General features: G+C 39.1%; 1 protein-coding gene across 1 annotated transcript in view; it reads right to left on the bottom strand.

Moving 5' to 3' along the window:
- Dpyd (dihydropyrimidine dehydrogenase) overlaps nt 1-21,922 on the bottom strand; it is a 715,003-nt gene that overhangs the window by 88,703 nt on the left and 604,378 nt on the right. The window contains exon 20 of the mRNA XM_042677821.1: nt 15,648-15,827. Within this exon, the coding sequence (XP_042533755.1) occupies nt 15,648-15,827 (180 nt within the window). The remainder of the gene's footprint in view (nt 1-15,647; nt 15,828-21,922) is intronic.

Genomic DNA, 21,922 nt, shown 5'->3' with positions numbered 1-21,922 from the left:
CATTACCTTACAGAACAAAATTAATGAGGATATGTACATAAAGCTTATGTATATAAATCCATCCCAAAGGATTGGTTTCATCATCTGTCCCTTTCAAATTCTTCCCAGTACCCCAAGTGGAGATGGATGCTTGTTCCTTTCTGCTTCTATAACTGATAGCAGAAGACTAGTAGTGTTTAGAGGAACTGTAGTCAGGTGGATTAAAGCAGAATGTTTACAATAAGTAGATTGCGTTTTGCCTTTCTCTCACTACTAGTTAAAACTTTATGACCTGTTTCATCTTTGTAACATAGAGATGTACATATACATCTATATTTAGGTCTGCATAGACGGATAAACAATTATGTAAAGCATGTAACAAACTCATTGATATTATTTTATGTTTTGCAATTGATATCCTACAAATAAAGAGGATTAATTGTGTTAGTTACTTGATCTTACGTATCTTCCACGGTACCTAGCACATTGTACATGCTCAATATTTACTGAATTAATAAAAAATATATGAAAAGAATCAAAAGCATGTGAAAATAATCAAACTCCAAACTCAAGGTTTGTAAACCTTTATAAGGGAGGCATAGGTATATGAAAATGAATCATAATGAGTTTCAAATTTGCAGCTGGCCACGAGAAGTATGTGGGATGAGAAAAGATGTGAGATGTTTGTTTTCAGTCATAATTTTCTAGAAGATCCATCTTAAATAATAGAATGCGCAAAGGTAGAAACTTGAATACTAAATGGCAGGTTTTAACTCTCCAACTTTGCAAGAATGGACAAAATGCACAAAAATGTCCCTGGAAATGGGGAGTGACAATGCTACCTCATGTGTTTTGTCTTCAGTGCTGTAAGTGCTGTAATTTTCTTACTCATGAATAATAAGGCCATTCCAAGACAGGATGTCGATACATACATATATTATCACATTAGAAATGGATCTGGTTTAAAATTTTCCAGACAAATTCCCTACTGGGTTTGTTTGTGTACGAGTGGGCAGAAGGGAGGGCACAAGAGCCCAGCCCTGCATGTAACTCTCTATCAGCAATCAATTGAAGGTTCTGTTCTAGAAGCTTTGGCCTCAGGCAAGGCCAGCTTTTGTTAAACAGAGGCTGTAGGCACTGGCTGATCCTACAAAGCAAAGCAAGCCGAAGGCCTACCAAAGGACCTAATCAAATTTTCTATCTTTAAACAGCAGCTTCTCTTCTAAATTGTGATGGCCACCCATTGCCTGCAGTCCCTCTGGGGACCAGGTCTTTCCCTTCTTGGTTTGTATGCTCTGGCCAGCTTCCCCCACCTGCCCACCCCCACAACGCCCCTCTTGCCAAAGGCCTAAAGTATTTCTGTTACACATCCAGCTGTGGGCAAGCTGGCAGAAGGAAGGGCATTTGTTTATGCCCCTAGCCTTCCACTTTCTTTAAGCTAGTTCCCAGCCAAGATTTTTATCTGGGAGTTAAGCTCTTCCACTGGTTTTTAGATCCCAAAGGCTACTTGATTAGAAATAATTTGGACACTCAAAATGTCTTTAGTAGTTCTCATATGAGATGGCATACTTTGTCCCCAGAAATATTACAAATACAACCTTGTCTTTCAAAGGGAGTTGATAGCTTTTCTTTTGTCAAAAAAAAGTTCTAACATAATACATGCATGTGTATTTCAACACGCAGTAAAATGTACAGATTGCAAGCATGCAGTGAGAGGAATTAAGGGAAATATATACAGTGATGAAGCTATCACAATCGTGATCAAGGGAAAAGGACAAAAATACTACTGCAGAAAATTCCCTGACACTTCCCTCCACTCAGTCTCTACTTATCCCTTGTTTGATTTCTAAGAACACAGAGTTGCTTCCTTTACTCTTAAAATCCGAAAGAATTTACTTATCCATTTTTCTCTTGGGTCTGACTTGTTCCCTTAATATGCTTTGGAAACTCCCCTGTGTCTTTGTAAACTTCATGGATGTTCACTTTTATTTTTTTTCTTGAACAAAAACTTAGCATAGGATTACTCATTCTTTTCCTACATTTGATAGTGTCAGTCTTTTTAGATTCAGTCTTTCTAGGAGGTGTGGAGTGGTACCTCATGCTGGTATCTTTCTACACTTTATAATCTCTCCTAAGCCTCCCCATCTCTCTGTTTTTCTGTTCTCTTTTACATCACTCCTTACCCAATGCTGTCCTGTCTTTAAAACAATACTATTCCTGATCAGAGGCCAGGCTTCTCAATCAGAATGATGGGAGGATTCTGAGCGATTAAACAAATCGCTGACAAAAAATGCATCTCTTATGCCATTTCCCTGCCTTCCTCCTGCTCAGCTTCCTTTAGAGTGTTCTAGGAGGGGAAGAACAAACCAATGAACACAATACCACAGATAGATTTTTCACTCTTGGTGAATTAATTCAATAATGATTTGCTCCATTTTGGTGCAAAAGGGATAATGGAACAAAAAAAGCAAACGAATGGGCTAGAGACTATCAGTCTTCATTCTCTTACGTATCCCTTTATTAAACAGCCACTTTTAGGTTTGAATTTCTATCTATATCAGTTAAGTCATTCTTTTAGCCAAGGGAAATGATCCTTGAAGCTCACTAAAATCAAATCCAGCTCTTATTAATTGATTTGAAACAGGAAAAGAAATCCCATCCTATGTGATTCAAGCATTTTTTTTTTGCTAGTAATTGGGGTATGAACTTAAAGCCTGGGCACTGTACCTTAGAGCTCTATCATTTAAGATACTCAACCACTTGAGCCACAGCTCCACTTGCAGCTTCTCGATGGTTAATTGGAGATAAGAGTCTCAGAAACTTTCTTGCTCAGGTTGGCTTTGAACAGCTCTCAGCTTCCTGGACTAGCTAGGATGACAGGTGTGAGCCACCCATACGAGGCTCACACTAAATAAAAACTTAAACACAATACATATCAGTGAAACGGCTCTTCCCCGTGGTGTCTTGCAGCAGCTGAATCCATGGCATTTCACGGAAATGTGCTTTGATCTGAGAACATCTGCAGCAGTCTGGAACACATTTTCCCCTGTACTTGACTTCTAGCTCATTACAGCTCTCAGATGGTCTCCCAGCAATCCGGTGACATTTTGGAATGTTACTGAACAAACATCAGCGAGGCCCGTGTCTTGAGTAGCGTCAATCTCTGTTGAAGATGTTTCAGCGTTCTTAGCATCAACACTAGAAGAATTTAATTAACCCTCGGAAACTTTCAAAATGATGGTTAATGCAGGGGAGAAATGAGAAATGAGAAAAGCATGGTGTGTGTGGGGGGGGGAGAGTGAAGGCAGGGGAGGGATTGGAGAAGTGTTCAACCTCTCACAAGCTGATGTCTGCCACCCTCAGCCTGTGCTGAGGCGGAGTAGGAGAAACCAGCCTGCTCCTTGCAGCCTCCCACGTTCGGCCATGAACCCCTCTGTCTTGCTCTCTGACCCCGACAGAGATGGAGAAGGTGGAGGTGGCAATGCGTGCTGTCACTCTCCCCTGGTCCCCACACAAGGTCAGCTTTGAGCCTCTAATCAGCCCTGGTCCAGCTGTTCTCAGGCTTTCCGTAGGTGGGGCTGGCAGACCAAGGTCAGAGAAGAGCTGTCGGCAGTGACACTATGTTGTGGTTGGGTTTTTGTTGTTGTTGTTGTTTTTTTTTGTTTAACCCACTGCTGCTATTACATTAAAGAAGCAGCTGGTGAGATAATGTATGCCAGAGTGCTTTGTAAATTATAAAGTGCTTATATAATTGTCATGGATAATCACTACTGCTGTTCCATTCCCAGGTTGCAGCAAGAGCAGTGAACTGGGCTGAAAGGTGGTGAAGTCCACTGGAGAACTGAACGAACTGGGGACGTGGGGTTCAGAGGGAGGTCTCCCAGAAAAGCACAGATTTGGAAGATAACTGGGAGAATAAAATTGGCTTCCTGAGTCACATGAGCACACACAATCATATGACAGCCATGGATGGGACAGGAGGAAAAAAAAAAAGAGGTCCTAATTAACTCCAAGAAGATTTCTTTCAAAATGGTTTGTCTCCGGGCATTTGCTATGCTTCTTTTCCTTGGCCTGCGATGTGTTCCCCAGTACTACTAGGATTTCAGTTTCATCTTATTCTCAAAAGCATTCTCCTTCACTCGTGCTATCGTAAACATGATCACTGTGACACTGCGACAATCACACTGCATCCTATACAACTCTTTTCTCCTCTCTTCCTTGCTTGTGTACGATCCTTGGATGAAGTTATATTATGTAACAGTCATTTTATAATATAAAAGGGGCTGATTGTGTTCTTGAAAGAATGGCAAGAAGAAAGTAGGAGGAAAAATGTGGCTAATTATACAAGAAGAAATTTCAACCATGCAGGAGTGGTCAGTGGTTGGAATCTAACACCCAACTAGTTTCAGGGAGACTGGGGCTTGTCTCCTGGACTGAATGATCATATAGATTTCTCTAGCAAGAACAGTGTAGCCATTTGGGAGCAGAGCAGAGATGGGTACAAATCTATGACTGATTGGTTGAAATTAGAAAAGTAAATAAGAAAGCAGAGGCTGTGAGTGGAGTGCCAGTGGACCAAGTGTTAAAAAGAAGAAAAAAAAAACTGACTCTCTTATTTCTCTCAGCAACCCTATGAGGTACAGGGATATTAATCCCAAGTTTTTGGACCAGGAAATCAGGCAGGAAGAAGAAAAATGATGCCAGGGGCCTATGTCAACAAAGAACAGGCAGAAGGAAAGCACACACCCTGCCTTCTTCTCTCCATTGGATTAGGCCAGCTGTTGTCTATCCTATTAACTTATGTAAAAGTAGCTCCAGTTAGTCTGTGACAAGATATTATAAACAATCCACATTTATTTCTCACCATTCTGGAGATGGAGCAGATCAAGAAGGAAGTGCTAGCAGCTTTGGTATCTGGTGATGCTTTGCTTTGTTGAAGAAGTGTGTCTTCACAAACTCTTGGGTCCCATAGGGGGTCTCTTTATGACCCTTAAAGGTCTGACCTTCTAAGAGACACCCTTTTGGAATGAGGATTTTAACACCAGAATTTGGGGGGGCTGGGGAAGATGACATTCAGACTAGAGTCTAGGGAGAGGGTAAATTTTTTAGCTGTGTGGTAAGGAATGACGTTGCCAAGAGATCAGATCGCAGCCTGCATGATCAGGACAGCAGTTGCCAATAGGTAGAAGCAGTGTCAAAAGGGAATTGAGGAACGTCAGAAATGAGCTTCTCTTGGGCAGTTCTGTTTTTATTTTTTATTTTCCCTTCCCCAGGCTGAAGAGGTATCCATCACTCCAGCAAACAGCCACATTTTATCTGGAATTTTATATTAATTTTGCGGAGCCGAATGCATTGTGGGAATTAACTCTGAAATCTCAGTGGCTCAAGGAGAACATCTCTCATTCACGGAACATTTGTAGTGTCACGGGCTGTTCTGTGTGTGTGGTGTCTGAGCAACGTAGGTCATCATTTCACGAGGCCCCCATCCCAAAAGGAAATGTCATTGCTATCCATTGCAGAGCAAGGACGAAGGGGAAACTCAGTGCTAAGTTGTAAAATGCTTCTGCCCAAAGGGTTACTGACCACACTTTCCTTGTATTTCCTTCACTAAAGCAAGCCACTTACTCATGTAAAACAACTAAGAGGCAAAATGTGAACTTCTTAGAAAGAACTAAAAAACAAACAAGTATTAGTGAGTATCAGCGATGTCTGTGACCCACACCAGAGTCACCACAAATTGGATAGCATTACAGACTGATCCCACATCCTAGTGAAGATGGAATAATTTTATTTTTCTATGACAGCTGCTGTATCTCAATGGCCCATGTTTACTTTTGCTAGTTTCACGTAGGACCTACATTCAGTGGAAGGAAAGACTGGGTGGTCACATTTAGGATTGAAAGACACCCAGGCTGATGGATCTGAAATGATAAACGAGGTTCAAGAATTCATTTAGACTGGGTATAGGAAGAGAATGGCTGCCAGTAGAGGACCTAGAAAGCTTGCATAGTTTGAGATGAACTAGGCTGAAGCTACTAAGCAGGGAGGATAAGGGAAAGAACTTAAAGATGTGGAAAGAGTAGGAGAAAATGAGGGAGGGGGTGACACTGTTCAAAAAGAAATGTTCTCGTTCCTGACTTAGGTAACTATAACCCCACCCACCCCGTACATCACCTTTATAATAAAAGGAAAACATCAATTAACCAAAAGATGTATGGCAACACATCTTGAAAAGGGTGGATCTTTGTTTGCTGGAGATGATCCTACAAGAGTGTCCTGGAGCGAGGGCTGGGAGGGAAGGTTTCTGAGCACTTTCAGCCTGCAAGCACAAACAGTGCTCCTGGCTGCAAATCAAAGGCTTACTCACCTTCTCTGGGTAGATTGTGGTCTCATCTTCTCAGATACAATCTGAGAGGGTGACTTGTGACCACGAAGCCCAGACTTATTACAAGGTATGCACTTGAGACACTAATAAGATTGATCTACACTGATATAGCATAAAATACAGTGAGTGAGTGGGAACTAGATGATGAAATTTCCATGTGGATAACCAAACAGAATAATCAGGTTGCTGAGAAGGGAAGGGGTAGTTCATCTGTATACGCAACCTTATTTTGATCCAGATGTCAGATACCAGTCCTTTGATGTCCTTGGACATCCTGGCCTGAGATTCCAGTTAAGTGATTTGCTATGATCCATATCATGCTGATAAGAAAAAAATAAATGCAATTATGGTTTATTTTGTTTGATTTTTTTATCTGGTAAATTAAATCACCCATTTCACACAGCATGTGAAGTTTCTTTAAGCTTACTTAATGTTATTTCCTCACATCTAAGATTCCAAGACAAATTGGTCTAAAGTTCAATGTAACTGAAATTGCGTTTGAGTTTCTACCTTGTCAAAATGACTCCTTTGACTCCAATAATTACCAGAAAATTATAATCTTCAATCTAATATTCTCTTTATTCAAGTGGTCAGCTGGCCTCAATTGGAGATATAACAAATTCATGTTTTTCTCAGAACAGTCTCAGGGATACAGCTCAGAATTACAAAGAGGTATTTTGCTTTGCTCAATAAAACCATGATTAGGAACAAAGATAGCTGGTTTGCTATAAATGTCCACTGATTTTGTAGAATTTATAGCAGGGAGTGAAGGGGATGAGGTCAAGGCTAGAATTTGAACTCAAATTTTAATTTCTATGCTTATATTAATGATGTCTTTTACAATTCTCAATCTCTACCTAAATAAGAAAAGTCCTAATTTTTTCCCCATGTTTTAAAAGTAACACCAGAATTAATGTAAGTTGTATTGAAGATGAAAAGCACTTTTACACAAGTTTTTAAGTATATAATTAATATTAATAAGGTGCATTCTGATTAAGGTAGTTATATTTGATGGAGTATGAGAAATTAACCGCTTACTTTCATGAATGTGACAAAGGAAATAATTACACTTGTGCTTGGTAATTAGATATCAATTTTATATGGTGAGGAGAAATGAGGAGCCATATTTTTTTAAAGGATACTGGACACAGGAAAGAAACAGATGGGAAGGTAGCAAAACAATGAAAACAGTTGTGTTGTCACCTCTTCTTTCAGGCATACAAGGATGGACTGAAACAATGCAGCTGTTATGATTGTGAATGCAAGAGAACTTTGCTACCTGGTTCTTGGACCAGCTGACCTGTCATTACTGTACACTGAGAGAGGGAAATGGAAAGCCATGTTTGGCAACATCTCGTCCGATGTCTATGCCCACTCAGGCACTGACAACAGATCACACACTTCTGCTGGGCTTGGCTTGGCATCACAAACCTCTTGGACACAGGGTTCCTGGCAGGAACTACCAACTGATTACAGCTGCCCTGTGAAATGAACCAACTTACCCCTGGGGTGGCTGGAACCAAGCTGGGAAAGCTGATAGGCCTTACAAACTAGTTACAGGCAATGCATACATAGCTATCTCTTCTTGGAACAAGAAGTGCTCCTAACCAAAGTCAGCCCGAATAGTTTGGGCTCATTTTTACATATTTGGTAATAGCAGTAAGCCTCTTTTTCCTCTGCCTATTTCAGGAAGACTGATGGACTGCTCCTGATAATTTCCTGCTCAAGCCTAGAATTAACTAATTTATTTCCATTTTACCTGGAAAAAAATGTGTGCTTCAGAGATTTAGAAGCTTTTTGTAAAAGAATGTGCTTCAAAATACATGAAAATTCTGGTCCGAAGCTTTGACTAGATTAAGTATAGTATCACATAATAGAAACAATAAAATTGATAAAAAAATTATATATTAATATATATATCATCTGAAAAAATCTATGACCAAAATAGAAGAAATCAGCTCCTAAAATATTTTCTCAGATGTTTATAGTTATCACAATATTATCCATATGGATGATATCATGTATCCAGAATTGCCTCAAAGTGATCTATAATCCTTTCTATCCATTTCCATGTTTTAAATAATTATAATACTGACTCTTATGCACTGATTGCCTGCCACATTTTTATGTAGCTGATTTCTGGTCTTCACAAAGCATTTGTGAAGTATCATTATCTCAATTTGCCCTTATGGAAATGGAGGCATGTAGGATGCATGCAACTGGTCCAAGTTCACTAAAGCACCTGGTCTAGACTTGAACTCAGAGAACTGCTCAACCCCAGATGTTCTCTGTTTTAATGATCTTTTCACTACTCACATTGACTCTTTATGGGATTGGGAACTCAAGAGCTTTGCAATGTGGTAACAAATCTTTTTTTTTATTCTAAGCAAGACTGGTCATCATTTATAAAATTCTTATTTGTCCTCTCTCTGTATGATACTTGGCATTCCAGCATTCTACATAAGCTGTTATCCAAACTGTCTAATGATATTTAGAGCTCTAGATGACTTCTAATATACAGTACACATTAATCTGATAATTTTGGGAAAACTGAACTTCCAGACTCTCATCTGTCTCTCTGTCTCTCTTCCTCCCTCCCTTCCTTCCTGTTTCCCATTCTCTTGGGTCTTAGCCTATAACATAAATTAAAACATTCAGCCTCATATGATCTAGCTAGAGTCAGAGAGAATATCCTTAATAATGTTTTCTGTTTTAATTATTTCTCACAAAAGGATAGAAATGCACATTTTTAACAACATGAGGTAACTATCTGCTGGTGTGAGAAAGAGCAACTGTAAGGACTGAAGGAAAATTAAGGTAAACAAAGACTACAAAGAGTGAATGTGAAACAAAGTATCTTTCATCTGCTTTCTGTTTGAGTTCCTTTCTGGGTGAGCTCTGAGAATGTTCATTAGATAGAGAGAAAAAACATGTAGGTCCCTTATAATAGCCTCTTCATTCTAAGATTCTCTATACAGTACTGGTTGACAAGATCAAATTACTACAAATTGTCTTAGGTTATATTTTTAATGTTTCCTATACATCTATGTGGATCAGAAGACTTTTATATTTAGATATATTACACATATCTTTTTTCACTCTGATTTTTTAAATTGCCTTTTAGTGAACAGAAGTATCTTGTGAGGAAGCATAATTTATCACTGATTTCTGTTGTGGGGGGAAGTACTATTTGTATTCTGTTTAGGAATGAATAAAAGATATTTACTTATATTTTGTTTTAAAAATATGGACTGGAGATACTGGTATTTTCCTTGTGTTCAATTGTTCTGTGAATTTAATTGGCTTTTTTTTTTTAAAAAAAAGGTTTTAAGCCAGATGCTGGTGGCTCACTTCTGTAATCCTAGCTACTCAGGAGGTTGAGATCTGAGGATTATGGTTAAAAGCCTGCTCAGTCAGGAAAGGCTATGAAACTGTTTTATCTAATTAAACAGCAAAAAGACAAAGCTAGATGTGGAGCTGTCCTTCAAATGGTAGAGCACCAGCTTTGAGTGGGAAAAAAAAGCTATGGAACAGTGCCTAGGCCCTGAGATCAAGACCCACTACTGCTCCCAAATTAATGTGTCTTATTTTTCCTTCCATTTGTGTGATGTACTTAAACTTACTATTTAATATTGAAGTTTAATTTTTAATTTTTTTTAAATTACTTTTGTGTCCTGTGTGAAATAGGCATGAGATTCATTGTTTTAAATTATGAATTCCAGTTAACTCCAGTAGCATGTCAAAAGGACTTTCCTCTGTCCATTGGATTGCTTTTGTGCCTTGTACAAAATCAATGGAGTATAGATACGTTGGTCTATTTCTAGACTTCCAATCTGTTCCATTGATCTATTTGTCTATGCTGACACCAAAACACACTTGCTTGATGACTAGAGATTTATAGAAAATCTTAATGGCAAAAATAGTACAAATCTTCTAATTTTCTCTTATTTAATATCATCATGCTTATTCTATTTCCTTGAATTTGAATATAAATTTTAGCACCAAATGGTCAAGTTTTATAAAAACATACACTAGATTTATGATTGGGATCAGGATGTTTATACACAGATCAATTTGGAGACAATTTATACCTTAAAATATCTCGCCAGTTATTTAAGTTTGCATTAAGTTTTCCTCTTAATCCTTTGTAGATCACATACATTTTAATTTGTTTGGAAGTACTTTTATGCTTTTAGTTGTTATTGGTAATGGCATCTTAAAATTTAATTTCCGCTATTCATGCCAGATGACTGATTTTGGTATGTTGTTTTTGTATCTTTTGTCAGGTTTATCACTTTAATTAAGTTTTATTAGTTCTTTAGGATTTTCTAAGTATTCAATATTATCATCTGCAAATAAGGACAGTTTAAGTCCTGCCTGTCAAACACAGATATCACTTATTTCTTTTTATGTTCTTTCTACACTGGTAAGGATGGCAATCACAATATTTAATGGTAGAGAATGGGGTAGAAATTCTTGACTTCAAGAGAAAATAATGTATCCTTTCAACATTAAGTAAGATGCTGGCAATAGATGCCCTCTGTTCGATTGAATATGTCTCTTTCCTTTTAGTATCGATAAATGGGGTAGTTATTATGATGTATATTAAATTTTGTCCAATGCTTTTTTAATCCAAAGACTTCTATCCAAAATAGTTAAGAACTCCTAGCTCAAACAACAGAAGCTGGGTATGAGTTGCTCATGCTTGTGATCCTAGCTGTTCAGGAGGTTGCAACCTGAGGATTATGGTTCAAAACTAACCTGGGCAAGAAAGTCCATGAAACTCTTATGTGAATGTCACGATCAAAAAGTCAGAAGTGGAGCTGTGGCTCAAGTCATAGAGTTCAAAGCTTGAAACTTTTTCCAGTGGAAAAACTAAAAACCATGAGACTCTTATGTGAATGTCACCATCAAAAAGTCAGAAATGGAGCTGGGGCTCAAGTCATAGAGTTCAAAGCTTGAAACTTTTTCCAGTGGAAAAACTAAAGCACCCAGGCCCTAAGTTCAAGTCCTACTACTCCCTTCTCTCCCTGCAAAAACAACTAAAACTAGCAAGAAAGATTTGAACAGATACTACATGGGGAGAGGGAGATGACCCTTTAGAAGATGATTTGTTGCCAGAGAAGTAAAAATTCAAACAGGTAATGATTCAATCGGCATGGGATCCTTGTTACAACTTAGGTTCTAGAAAAGGAGGAGAAATTAATTCTGGTGTGGAGGTCAGAGGATAACCTGCAGATAGGCCATGCTTGTGAATTTTCTTTGATGTGTTGCAGAACTGTTCCAGAAATGGGGAAGAGCAGATGATAAACCAACAGACACCAGACAGCTGAATGTTTTGGCTTCTGCTCTTTCCCTCCCTTCCAAGGCTCCTAGTTTTAGAAAATCTGCACTCCGTGCCACCCAGTGAGAACGTACATTCCATGCTTTTCTGAATACAAAGTTGGCCGATCAAATACTGGCGTGTGTGATTTCTCTCATCTTTCTGGAGCAAATTCTTATTCCCTACACCTGAAGATGACAACTAGTAACATTTTTATTTTCTATCACTAAAATAAATATCTTGCCTCTGATTCTGACAGAGAATTTCTGCATAAAGCTTTATATTTTCATTTAGGGAATTTTTTTACAGGCCCTGATTTTAAATCCCAAGAGTCATGTCCACCAAGCCAGAGCTGTGAAAAGAGTGAAATGACCCATAAACTCCACTGAATGGAAGACTCCCACCCCTAGGTCCCTCAAGGGGTTGGACAGCAACCTGGGACCAAATTCACTAGTCTTGGCACAGTAAACACGTAACTGTTCTCTAACTGGAAGAAATAAAGATTGCAAATGGACTTAAATCAGTTCTGGTCAGTTTTTCCAACGAATGAGTTATGTGGAAACATTTGATTTGAATATGTTTTGTTTTTCAGGATTGCTTTTGCAGAACTGTGTCCTTGACTAGGTATCTTCCTTTTAAAGACTTAGAGTCAGGCTTTGAGAGATTAAGTAACTAGCCTGAGTTGATAGAGAATAAGTACTGAAACATCACATCAACCTGGCAGTTCCTCAACACTGTGATAACCACTGTCCTACTGAGAGGTCCCTCATTTGGTAATCTCCAGTGTGGATCTTCTTTTTCTCTCTCTCTCTCTCCTTCACCCACCCCTTTCTCTTCCAATTCAAAATCATTTATTGCTAGCTTCTCCATCAAGAGAAGTTCATGTACTCCTCCTTACTTGATCTCCTTTTCATTCCTGTTGATAACAGGCCCTTGAGAATTTCCATCATATTCCCAATGGGAAAATGCAGATACCCAACTGTAGCTTCCATCCAATGAATTGAAATGGATGAAGCCAGGGAATCTACCTTAATCACAAACAAAACCCGTGGTTATTGAGAGCTAATAGTTGGAGATCAACAGGAGGAAATTGATGACTGGTCTTGTCAAGTTCTGCTCAAACTTTGTGGGCACTGATTTAACCATTTTGCTCCATGTGATTATAAACACCCACCTTTCTGCCCCTTGAAAGCTGCCTAAGAAACACTGGATTTAGTAAAAAGTTATTTTTAGTGATTTTAGTCAACAAGTGAATTAAGTATAAGGATATAACAGCAAATTTACTCATCATTTAAAAGAGGGTATGTCTTCCTAACTTGGCCACATTCCTCTTTCCACAGTTGAAGTCTCATTTTTCTGCCCATCATCTAACCCTGCCTTTCAACTGATTACTTCTGAATGTCTAATTTATTCTAGCCCTATCTATGAGTGAGAGTAAGGGAAAGAACAATTGTACTTTCCAAACAAAATTTCTCTTTCTCTTTCTTTGTCTTTGTCTCTTTTTTTTTTGTCAGTCATGGGTCTTGAACTCTGGGCCTGGGCGCTGTCCCTCAGCTCTTCAGCTCAAGGCTAGCGGTCTACCACTTGAGCCATAGCACTGCTTCCGATTTTCTGGTGGTTAATTGGAGATAAGAGTCTTACAGACTTTCTTGTCCAACCTGGCTTTGAACCGTGATCTTCAAATCTCAGTCTCCTGAGTAGCTAGGATTACAGGTGTGAGCCACTTGCACCTGTCCAAAATTTCTCTTTCTAAAGAATTAAACTACTTCAAATCGGTCTTTCTAAAAAAAAAAAAAAAAAAAAAAAAAGACAAGTATGCATCCTATCTCATTTTCTCTATAGCAGTAAATCTATATAAAGTATGAAGATCAGGCTACTCCTTACATGAGGAAAATGTAATATGAATCGCTTTTATGCAAACACACACATACACATATACACATACACATACACACATAGGCAGCACAAGGGACAATTAGGATTCATTACTAGGGATATTAACCAAAAGGGGATTTCCCTTATTGTTTAGTTACATCAGCCTACACCAGACAAAGTAGGGGCACAAAACTATATAACACAACCATCTGTTGAGAAATGAGTCAATGATATACATAGACAAAATCTTTTTTTGTCTTTTTTTTTTGTGTAGAACAGTTGAAAATTATACTCATGGTTTTTTGTTTTGTTTGTTTTTTTGCTCGGTCGTGGGGCTCTCTATCGCTTGAGCCACAGCGCCACTTCCGGTTTTCTAGTGGTTTTTATTGGAGATAAGAGTCTCACAGACTTTCCTGTCCCAGCTGCCTTTGAACCTCTATCCTCAGATCTCAGTCTCTTGAGTAGCTAGGATTACAGGCATGAGCCACCCACGCCTGGCTTATACTCATGGTTTAAATGAAGGCTGGGCTTACAAAAATAAGTCTGAATTTAGATTGGCACTATTGGGAGATTTATTTCCATTTACGTGATTGGTTCTAGACTTCTCATTATTCATCTTTTATTTGAATATATAAGTTTAGAAATGATGGTGGAAGTCCTTTACAGACAAACTGTTACAGCTCAATGCAGCTACTTATGTTTCAGCTCACATGTCAGTGACCCCTATTTGAGACAATACTTTTATAGATCGTCATAAACTATCATGTAAGAAATCATTTCCTTGACATATTTACATTGGATGAATATAATGTCACCTGTGATTTTTTTTTAGTTACAAATAACATTAGGATATTTATTGATATTGATGAAGGCAAGAACACAGACTGTCTGAATACTGCAGACTCAGTTTATGATAATATGATTAGTTATACTAATAATGCTGCTTAGGCACTGTCTTGCTAATTACAATATTATAAATATTAATGTCACAGCCTTTCTGTTTGATTGCCACTCATGGAGTCATTTATCATGATATTTTCCTGGAACCCACATTGTAAGGTTTTATTTCTTTTCATCTTTCTTTTTTCATTATTGGACTTGCAATCACACACATTATTCTTCAAGGATGCTTTATTTTTGGCTACCTCTTAGAAACAGGACAGTGATATTTCCCATAAAACCAGCCAGTGATGTGATATTTCTCTGACTCTTGCTAAGTCTCTTTCCCTACAATCTAAAGCAGTGGACCCAAGGTTTTTGTTTTCCATTCTTTTTCATGTGACCCGCTTCAAGTTAAGATTCATTTGAATTATTAAATGCTTCCTTAAAGAATCTTTTCATACTGCCTCTCTCTTTTTTTAAAGTTAATTATTGATGTAGTGACAAGCTGAAAAGACTAAGAATTATAATTTTTTCCTCCCCTCACTCAGGAATCAAGAAATGTCTTCTGACAATGCTTGTCTATTTAGAATAATACAAAAGAAACACAAAGGCAAAATGCTGAAATGTTGTTTTAGAAAAGAGTTGCTGAAATCACTGTATTATACAAAATGTAAATGTAGTGTATATTTCTCAGAAAATAGCAGTTAGTGAGCAAGTAAGGATATAACCTTTTGAGCCCAGGTTTAACCACACAGCAGAGGTAGTTACAAAAGATACTGATTAGGTTTTAAATTTTTTTTTAAAAAACTTCATCATATTATTCAGGACTCCAGTGATTTGATTGTCTTCAAAATAGAAAGGTAATGTTATAATTTCCAGAGATTGTTAAAGAATAAAGAAATTCCCAGCCTCCCACTGGAAAGAACGCCCATCATCACTGCAGTCAGCAAGAATCTAGAGGCACTTTACACTACAAACTTCAATCTTGTTTTTTATATGACCTTGTGTTATATTGCTTTTATAAAAAGGTAATTCACAGACCCACCATATAACTGTAATCAAGACTGCTTCAGTGTGACTCTACTGGAGAAAAAAAAATTACCTCTTAGGAACCGCATTTCCTGTGTGAGGGAGAAAACAGGAAGGCCAAAACCAGACAGGTTAGACATTTTCCAGGATAACAGCACAGAGGCAAGCACCTACCTTTCCAGTGAGGTCCTCAAGGCGTGGAACCGGTTTTCCCTTCTGGCGACTCAGGGTGACTGGACTCTGCCCATCCCAGTCGTGTAGCTCCTCGATGCTCTTCAGGTAAAGCAGGGCTCTGAGGCCGGTGCAGTAGTCTTCAATCACAGTGAAGTCTTGATTCTGAATAGCACTGCATACCTAGGAGAGAGGGGATGAGCAGTCCCCATGTCAATCCAAGACCACATTCTTCCAAAGGATTTACTTTTCAGTCATTCTCAACAGATCTATGTATTTTATGCCCCTTGGCTATGTTCTAGGCATCTGGGGATGAGATGGAAGGCAGGAGCTGGGGTTGCTGAGAGGATGGAAAATGGTGAATGCATATATTAATCTGATGTGCTAATGGTCTCCCAAGTATTCACACATCTAAAACACAAATAAGCACTGTTTATTGTATATCAGTTATAACTCAGTACAGCTGTTTAAGTTGTAACCCCTCTTTACGGTATTTTCACAATAAAAAAATGGAAAAAAAATGAAAAAAAATTAGATGAGCTTTGCCAGGCACAGAGATCACACCTGTAATCCTAGCTACTCAGGAGGCTGAGATCTGAGGATCATGGTTCAAAGCCAGCCTAGGCAGGAAAGTCTGTGAGAGTCTGATCTCCAATTAAAAAAACCAGAAGTGTGGCTGTGGCTCAAGTGGTAGAGTGCTAGCTTTGAGCAAAAAAGCTCACAGACAGTGCTCCAACCCTGAGTTTAAGTCCCAGGATTGGTATCTCCCCTCAAAAAAAAAAAAAATCAAACAAAATAACCAGTGTGAAAGAGAATTGAAGGCTTGGCTTAGCTTGGCAGTAGAGGGTCTTCAAGTGTGAAGCTCTGAGTTCAAACCTCAATATTACCAAGAAAAATGTAAATTGATATGTTGGGATCATCAGAGCTGAAAAGCAAATATTTTCGTTAGGCGTCAGAAAGGGACAGCTGGGTTTTTGTTGATGTTGTTGGGTTTGTTTTGTTCTGTTTTGTTTCCTTTTGTGTATTGAGGCACAGGTGAGGGATAAGGAATTAAGATAGGAAGGTATGTATGAAAAGTTTAGTCTTCATAGGAGAGCTAGGGATATAAATTTTAGTGTTAGGAAGTTATTTTCTAGTTAGCTTTTACAGAGATATAGTCATTTTTCATTTCAAAATATGGAGAATGACTTTTTCTTATTTTCTCATCACTCAAAATCATCTGAATGACGATGAAATAAGAATAAAAATGTAGCCAGGTGGGCTGGAAAATGTAGCCAGGTGGGCTGGGAAGGTGGCTCAGTGGTAGAGCGCTTGCCTTGCATGCATGAGGCCCTGGGTTCGATTCCTCAGCACCACAAAAGCAAAAAGAAAAAAGCCGGAAGTGGCGCTGTAGCTCAAGTGGTAGAGTGCTAGCCTTGAGCTGAAGAGCTGAGGGACAGCGCCCAAGCCCAGAGTTCAGGCCCCACGACCAGACTCCCCCCCCAAAAAAAACAAAAAAACTAAGGGTCATAGGGCTGGGAATGTGGCTCAGTGGTAGAGTGCGTGCCTAGCGTGCATGAAACCCTCGGCTTGATTCCTCAGTGCCACATAAACAGAAAAAAAAAAGCTGGAAGTGGCGCTGTGGCTCAAGTGGTAGAGCACTAGCCTTGAGCTGAAGAGCTGAGGGACAGCCCCCAGGCCCAGAGTTCAGGCCTATGACCAGACCCCCCCCCCCCCCCAAAAAAAATGTAGCCAGGTGCTGGTGGTTTATGGCTGCCTATCATTTGAGCCACTCAGGAGGCTGAGATCTGAGGATGGCAGTTTGCAGACAGCCTGGACAGAAAAGTCCCTGAATCTTTTTTTTTCTTTTTTTTTTTTTTGGGGGGGGGTACAGTTGTGGGTCCTGAACTCTGGGCCTGGGCACTGTCCTTCAGCTCTTCAGCTCAAGGCTAGCACTCTACCACTTGAGCCACAGCACCACTTCCGGCTTTTTTTTTTCCTGCTTATTTGGTGCTGAGGAATTGAACTCAGGGCTTCATGCATGCAAGGCAAGCGCTCTACCACTGAGCCACCTTCCCAGCCCCCTGAATCTTTTATCTCCAATAAACTACTCAGAAAAAGCCCAAAGTGGAGGTGCAGTCCAAGTGGTAGTCTGTTACAGCCTTCAGACAGCAACGAGGCCCTGAGTTCAAGCTCCAAGACTTTGGGAATGGAGCAGGAGAGAATAGAACAGTGCAATACCCAACGTGTCATAGACCAGATTCTGTATTAAATATTTCTTAACAAATATCTTAATGCATTTTCAAATTTAGACTTCAAAGTAACAGTAGGGAATAGGCTTGATTTTTAGTCCTATTTTGCTGAGTTGGAGAAATGACTGACTTCAGGCCACATGGTTTGAAACTGTTGGAGTCAAGATTCATAACCATGAAATCTAATATGAGCTAGATATAGACACCGACAGAGGAAAATATTTTTTAAAAATGTAACTGCATCAGCTTTTCTTTCAATCATCCCATAAGCCAGATAAACATTTTAAATGTTTTGATCAAATTATCTTAAATCCTAATATGATATTTTTGAAAACAATACTGCCAGATGGAAATGGTCTGTTTTTATTTACCTTCTAAACTGTAAACGATGGATAAAAATAGTAAACTAAAACCAAATGGCAAACAACACAAGCTCTTCATTTCCTATACTGAGTGTGGTTTGTTACTACAAGGAAAGAAAGAGCATGTGGTAATACAAACAAGAACATTTTTTAATGCAGCCCAATTACCTTAAAAAAAGAAGCTATTTCTCAGAAGGAAGAATATGAACACTAATTAGGCCTGTTATAATTTTCTTTAGAGTTGATAGGTTGGGGTTTTTTTTCGAGAACAATTATAATGAATATCATTATAATTCCCTCCACAGATTTTTGTATCTTTAAATTTCTTTTTAGCAGTAAAATGTCAATGGATGCTTTATTTAATCCCCTTTGTTCATTCTAAGATCTTACGTTTTACAGAACATGCTTATGGATATGTTTTTGCTATGCTCTCAAACTAGTCCACAATATGAACCCAAGAAACCGGATTTCGAAAATCACATCATGTTATGTACTTTGTGAGATGTTCAGGAGTATCTTTCAAAACCTGCTGATAAATCGACAACTACTCTGAAATGAATGATTAGTGAAATTTAATGGGTCATTCTTGATTTTGACAGTGTGAAGAAGGTTTGAAAGTAATTAATTCTCTTAATCCATAAACATGACACAATTATGCATGATACACTAGCATGACCAAAAATAAACATACAGTATTTTTGAGCAAAGGAAGAACATAGCTAGGCCTAAAGTAAGGATTACTCCCCTTTTCCCACTTCTTGTATGCTCTTTGTCCTACAATATTGTAAGAGGCAACCTAAAAGATGCTTTTGTCGGGTCTTGTAAATTACCTACAAGTTCCCCAACTTTTTATTTGTGCCCTTTGCGCTGAGCTATTCTCTGTTGCATTTCATTTTGCAATCACCTTGTACTTGAAGAAAAATCAGACTCACTGATAAGAATCTTGTATTGGGGACAATTTGTCCCTCCAATAGGCAACCCCTTCCTCTTTTCAACTTAAAGAAAACAGCGCCCAATTCAGGTGGTCATCTTGTTCTAGTTCTAGTCCAGTAATAAAATAGTATTTCCCAATCTCTAAGGACCATTAAAGACTGAGCCATACCTGTGATCGGAAACTGTTTTAACTATGTATGCTTTACTCACTCACAGTCCCTAATTCCTCCTACATAACCTGAAGCCTATGTCAGTATCTCTGAAGATGGCTGAAGGCAGCTGCTGACTGAAATGCTGTCTTCCCATGGCTACACTATTTAGCTTCTTTCTCTACCATTTATCCTTATTTGCCACATGCGGACAAGTAGCTGGGCGTAACTTTAGACTCCCGGACTTTGGGTCTGAGGGCTAAAAAGCCAGTTCAGCATCAGTGTTCTGTATAGTTACAACTACATAGCAAGTGAACCATAGCCTGCAGGCTAGAAAACCTAAAGAAGGAGAAACACTGGGCATCAACTTGCACTGAGGTCAATTCTTAAAACTCTGGAGTCTACCCTGAAACATGAATACTAAATGTTATTCCTTGAGATTGAAGTGGGTCTGCTGGGTCTGACCACGTGGGAAATAGGGAAATGGTTTTAGCTGGCACCATCTTGTCTTCATGGTGGAGGAAGGGGAAGTCCCACCTCCCAGGTGATGGGCATGCATACCTGAATAGAGGACAGGGGCAGGGAATTGGATGATAGGTTCCTGGACCTGTCAGCCCTGTGCCATGAACTTGGGAGACTCCTGAGTTTCCTGTGACCCTGTCTCCTGACCTGACCCTTTTTTATGGTCAGAGGAGCTCAGACGCCATTATGTCAGGCCTCCTGTACTGTGTCCTGTTTCCTGGTTGGCCTTGGTCAACATGGCGCCCCACCTCAGCTCTCCATTGGGATGATGTGGGTTGTTGGTATTGTTTTTCTGTTCTTTCTTTCCTCTCCTGCTTTCATAGCTTAGTTTTCTACCAGTGTTAAGTGTATTCCCAGGGCTGCAGGCCTTTGGGACACAGGAGTCTGTCTATATTCGCCAGCTTTCTAATCAAGACTCCCAGCTGGACCTCTCAAAATGTGGCTTCTCTGTATCTCCCCAACTGGATTCAGCATACAACTAGATCTATTTAATCATATGGAAAATTGCACACTATGTACTTTCCTGAAGCAAGTAATTTATTTTCAACTTTTGACAAGATTAAGCCTATTTATTTTTGTAATAGAAATATCTGATAGTGGAAACTTGACAGACTGGTATTTTCTTTAAATTTTGGAGGGAGTTGGGGTATATAATTCAGTGATAGAATACTTGCTTAGCATGATTCTAGGATATTAAAAGATTAATTCACACGCAATCATCTGGGGATATTATTAAAATTCGGACACTGATTCTGTGGGCTGTGATCAGGACCTTGGAGTCGGTTTTGCCTAGTGAGAATCCTGCAGAGAATGTTCATGTTACTAGACATTCTCCTCCCACCTTCTTATTACTGGAAATTGAACCTTTGCTAAGCAAGCACTCTACTACTTAAGCCACTATTCCAGCCTCTTTGATTGTGCATTTCACTTTTTAGAAAGGGTCTTGCTAACTTTGCCCAGGCTGGATCTGATTACGGCTTTCCTGTCCCAACCTCCCAAGTATCCGGGATCAAAGACATTAACCACCAGGCCAGATTCGTGCAGGTGAATGACTCTTGGAGTGAGCCATTCTTGGAACAGTTGAGTTGCATTAAGCATCTGTAGTGGCGGATACTATCTAAACCTGAAATGTTTCCCTTAAAGCATTTTTTTCCTAACAGTATATCTTAATATTTTCCATTTTACAGTATATCTTAATACAGTATATCTTAATATTTTCCATAGTCCTTTAAAAGAAGCATTCCTTAGAGCAAGTTACATTTTGAAGAAACAAGAGTAATAGTCTGATTAATTAAGATAATAGGATAGAAACAAACCACAGGATACAAGCAGACTGATGGTGACAATACTTTGTGGGATCTGTCAGCTAAAGGGAAATGGGCTTTCTGTTGTCTAACCTTTACACCCTGTTAAGGGTTTCATCTCCATCTCAAAGGTAAATACAATGGCTGCCTTTAAAAACAAACAAATGAACAAACTCCAAGCATGTAACTGCTATGCCTAAATGCACATATTTTATATGACATCTCTCAATTGTTTAACAGCTCTGCTTGGACTCTTAATAGCTGTTAACATGTTTGCTTAGTATAATTTGTAAGTTTTTTATGGGCAAGGCTGGTTTATCTGTCTTCCCAGCAGGGCACCAGGTGCCATTATAAGGATCATCCTCACCATTAATTATTTTTATAAGTGTGGCTATCCCTATGGTGAGCTATTTTATAGGGAGCCTCTGGGTCCTCAGGAGACACAGCCTTCTGCAGGGACGGAAGAGGTAGGTGGTAGTTGCCTTTGCTGCATGATTCCAGCTGGGGCCTAAAAGTCCCTCTGCAGCCAAGCCCCCTCCTGAGGTCTGATAGAGTGGCCAGGATTTTTACTTGAAGGCGCACCCTTCACAGGAGTCCATCTATATGAAACACCTGCACAGATTTCTCGGAGGACTACGGGGATCTGCCTTTTGCATGGCTTCTCCATTATATAAAATTAACCAGATTAATTGCAAATTATTCATTTATGGGCATTTGCCTCTCTAGAAGCTCCCTGACCAATCCTCTATTAATTTCAATACTCAGAGTAAGAGAGGG

This window comes from Dipodomys spectabilis, unplaced genomic scaffold (genome assembly GCF_019054845.1).
Source record: "Dipodomys spectabilis isolate Male_0828 unplaced genomic scaffold, ASM1905484v1 ptg000002l, whole genome shotgun sequence".
NCBI classification, from domain to species: domain Eukaryota; kingdom Metazoa; phylum Chordata; class Mammalia; order Rodentia; family Heteromyidae; genus Dipodomys; species Dipodomys spectabilis.
Note: the sequence above shows the minus strand (reverse complement) of the source record. Positions and strands in the feature narration are given on the sequence as shown.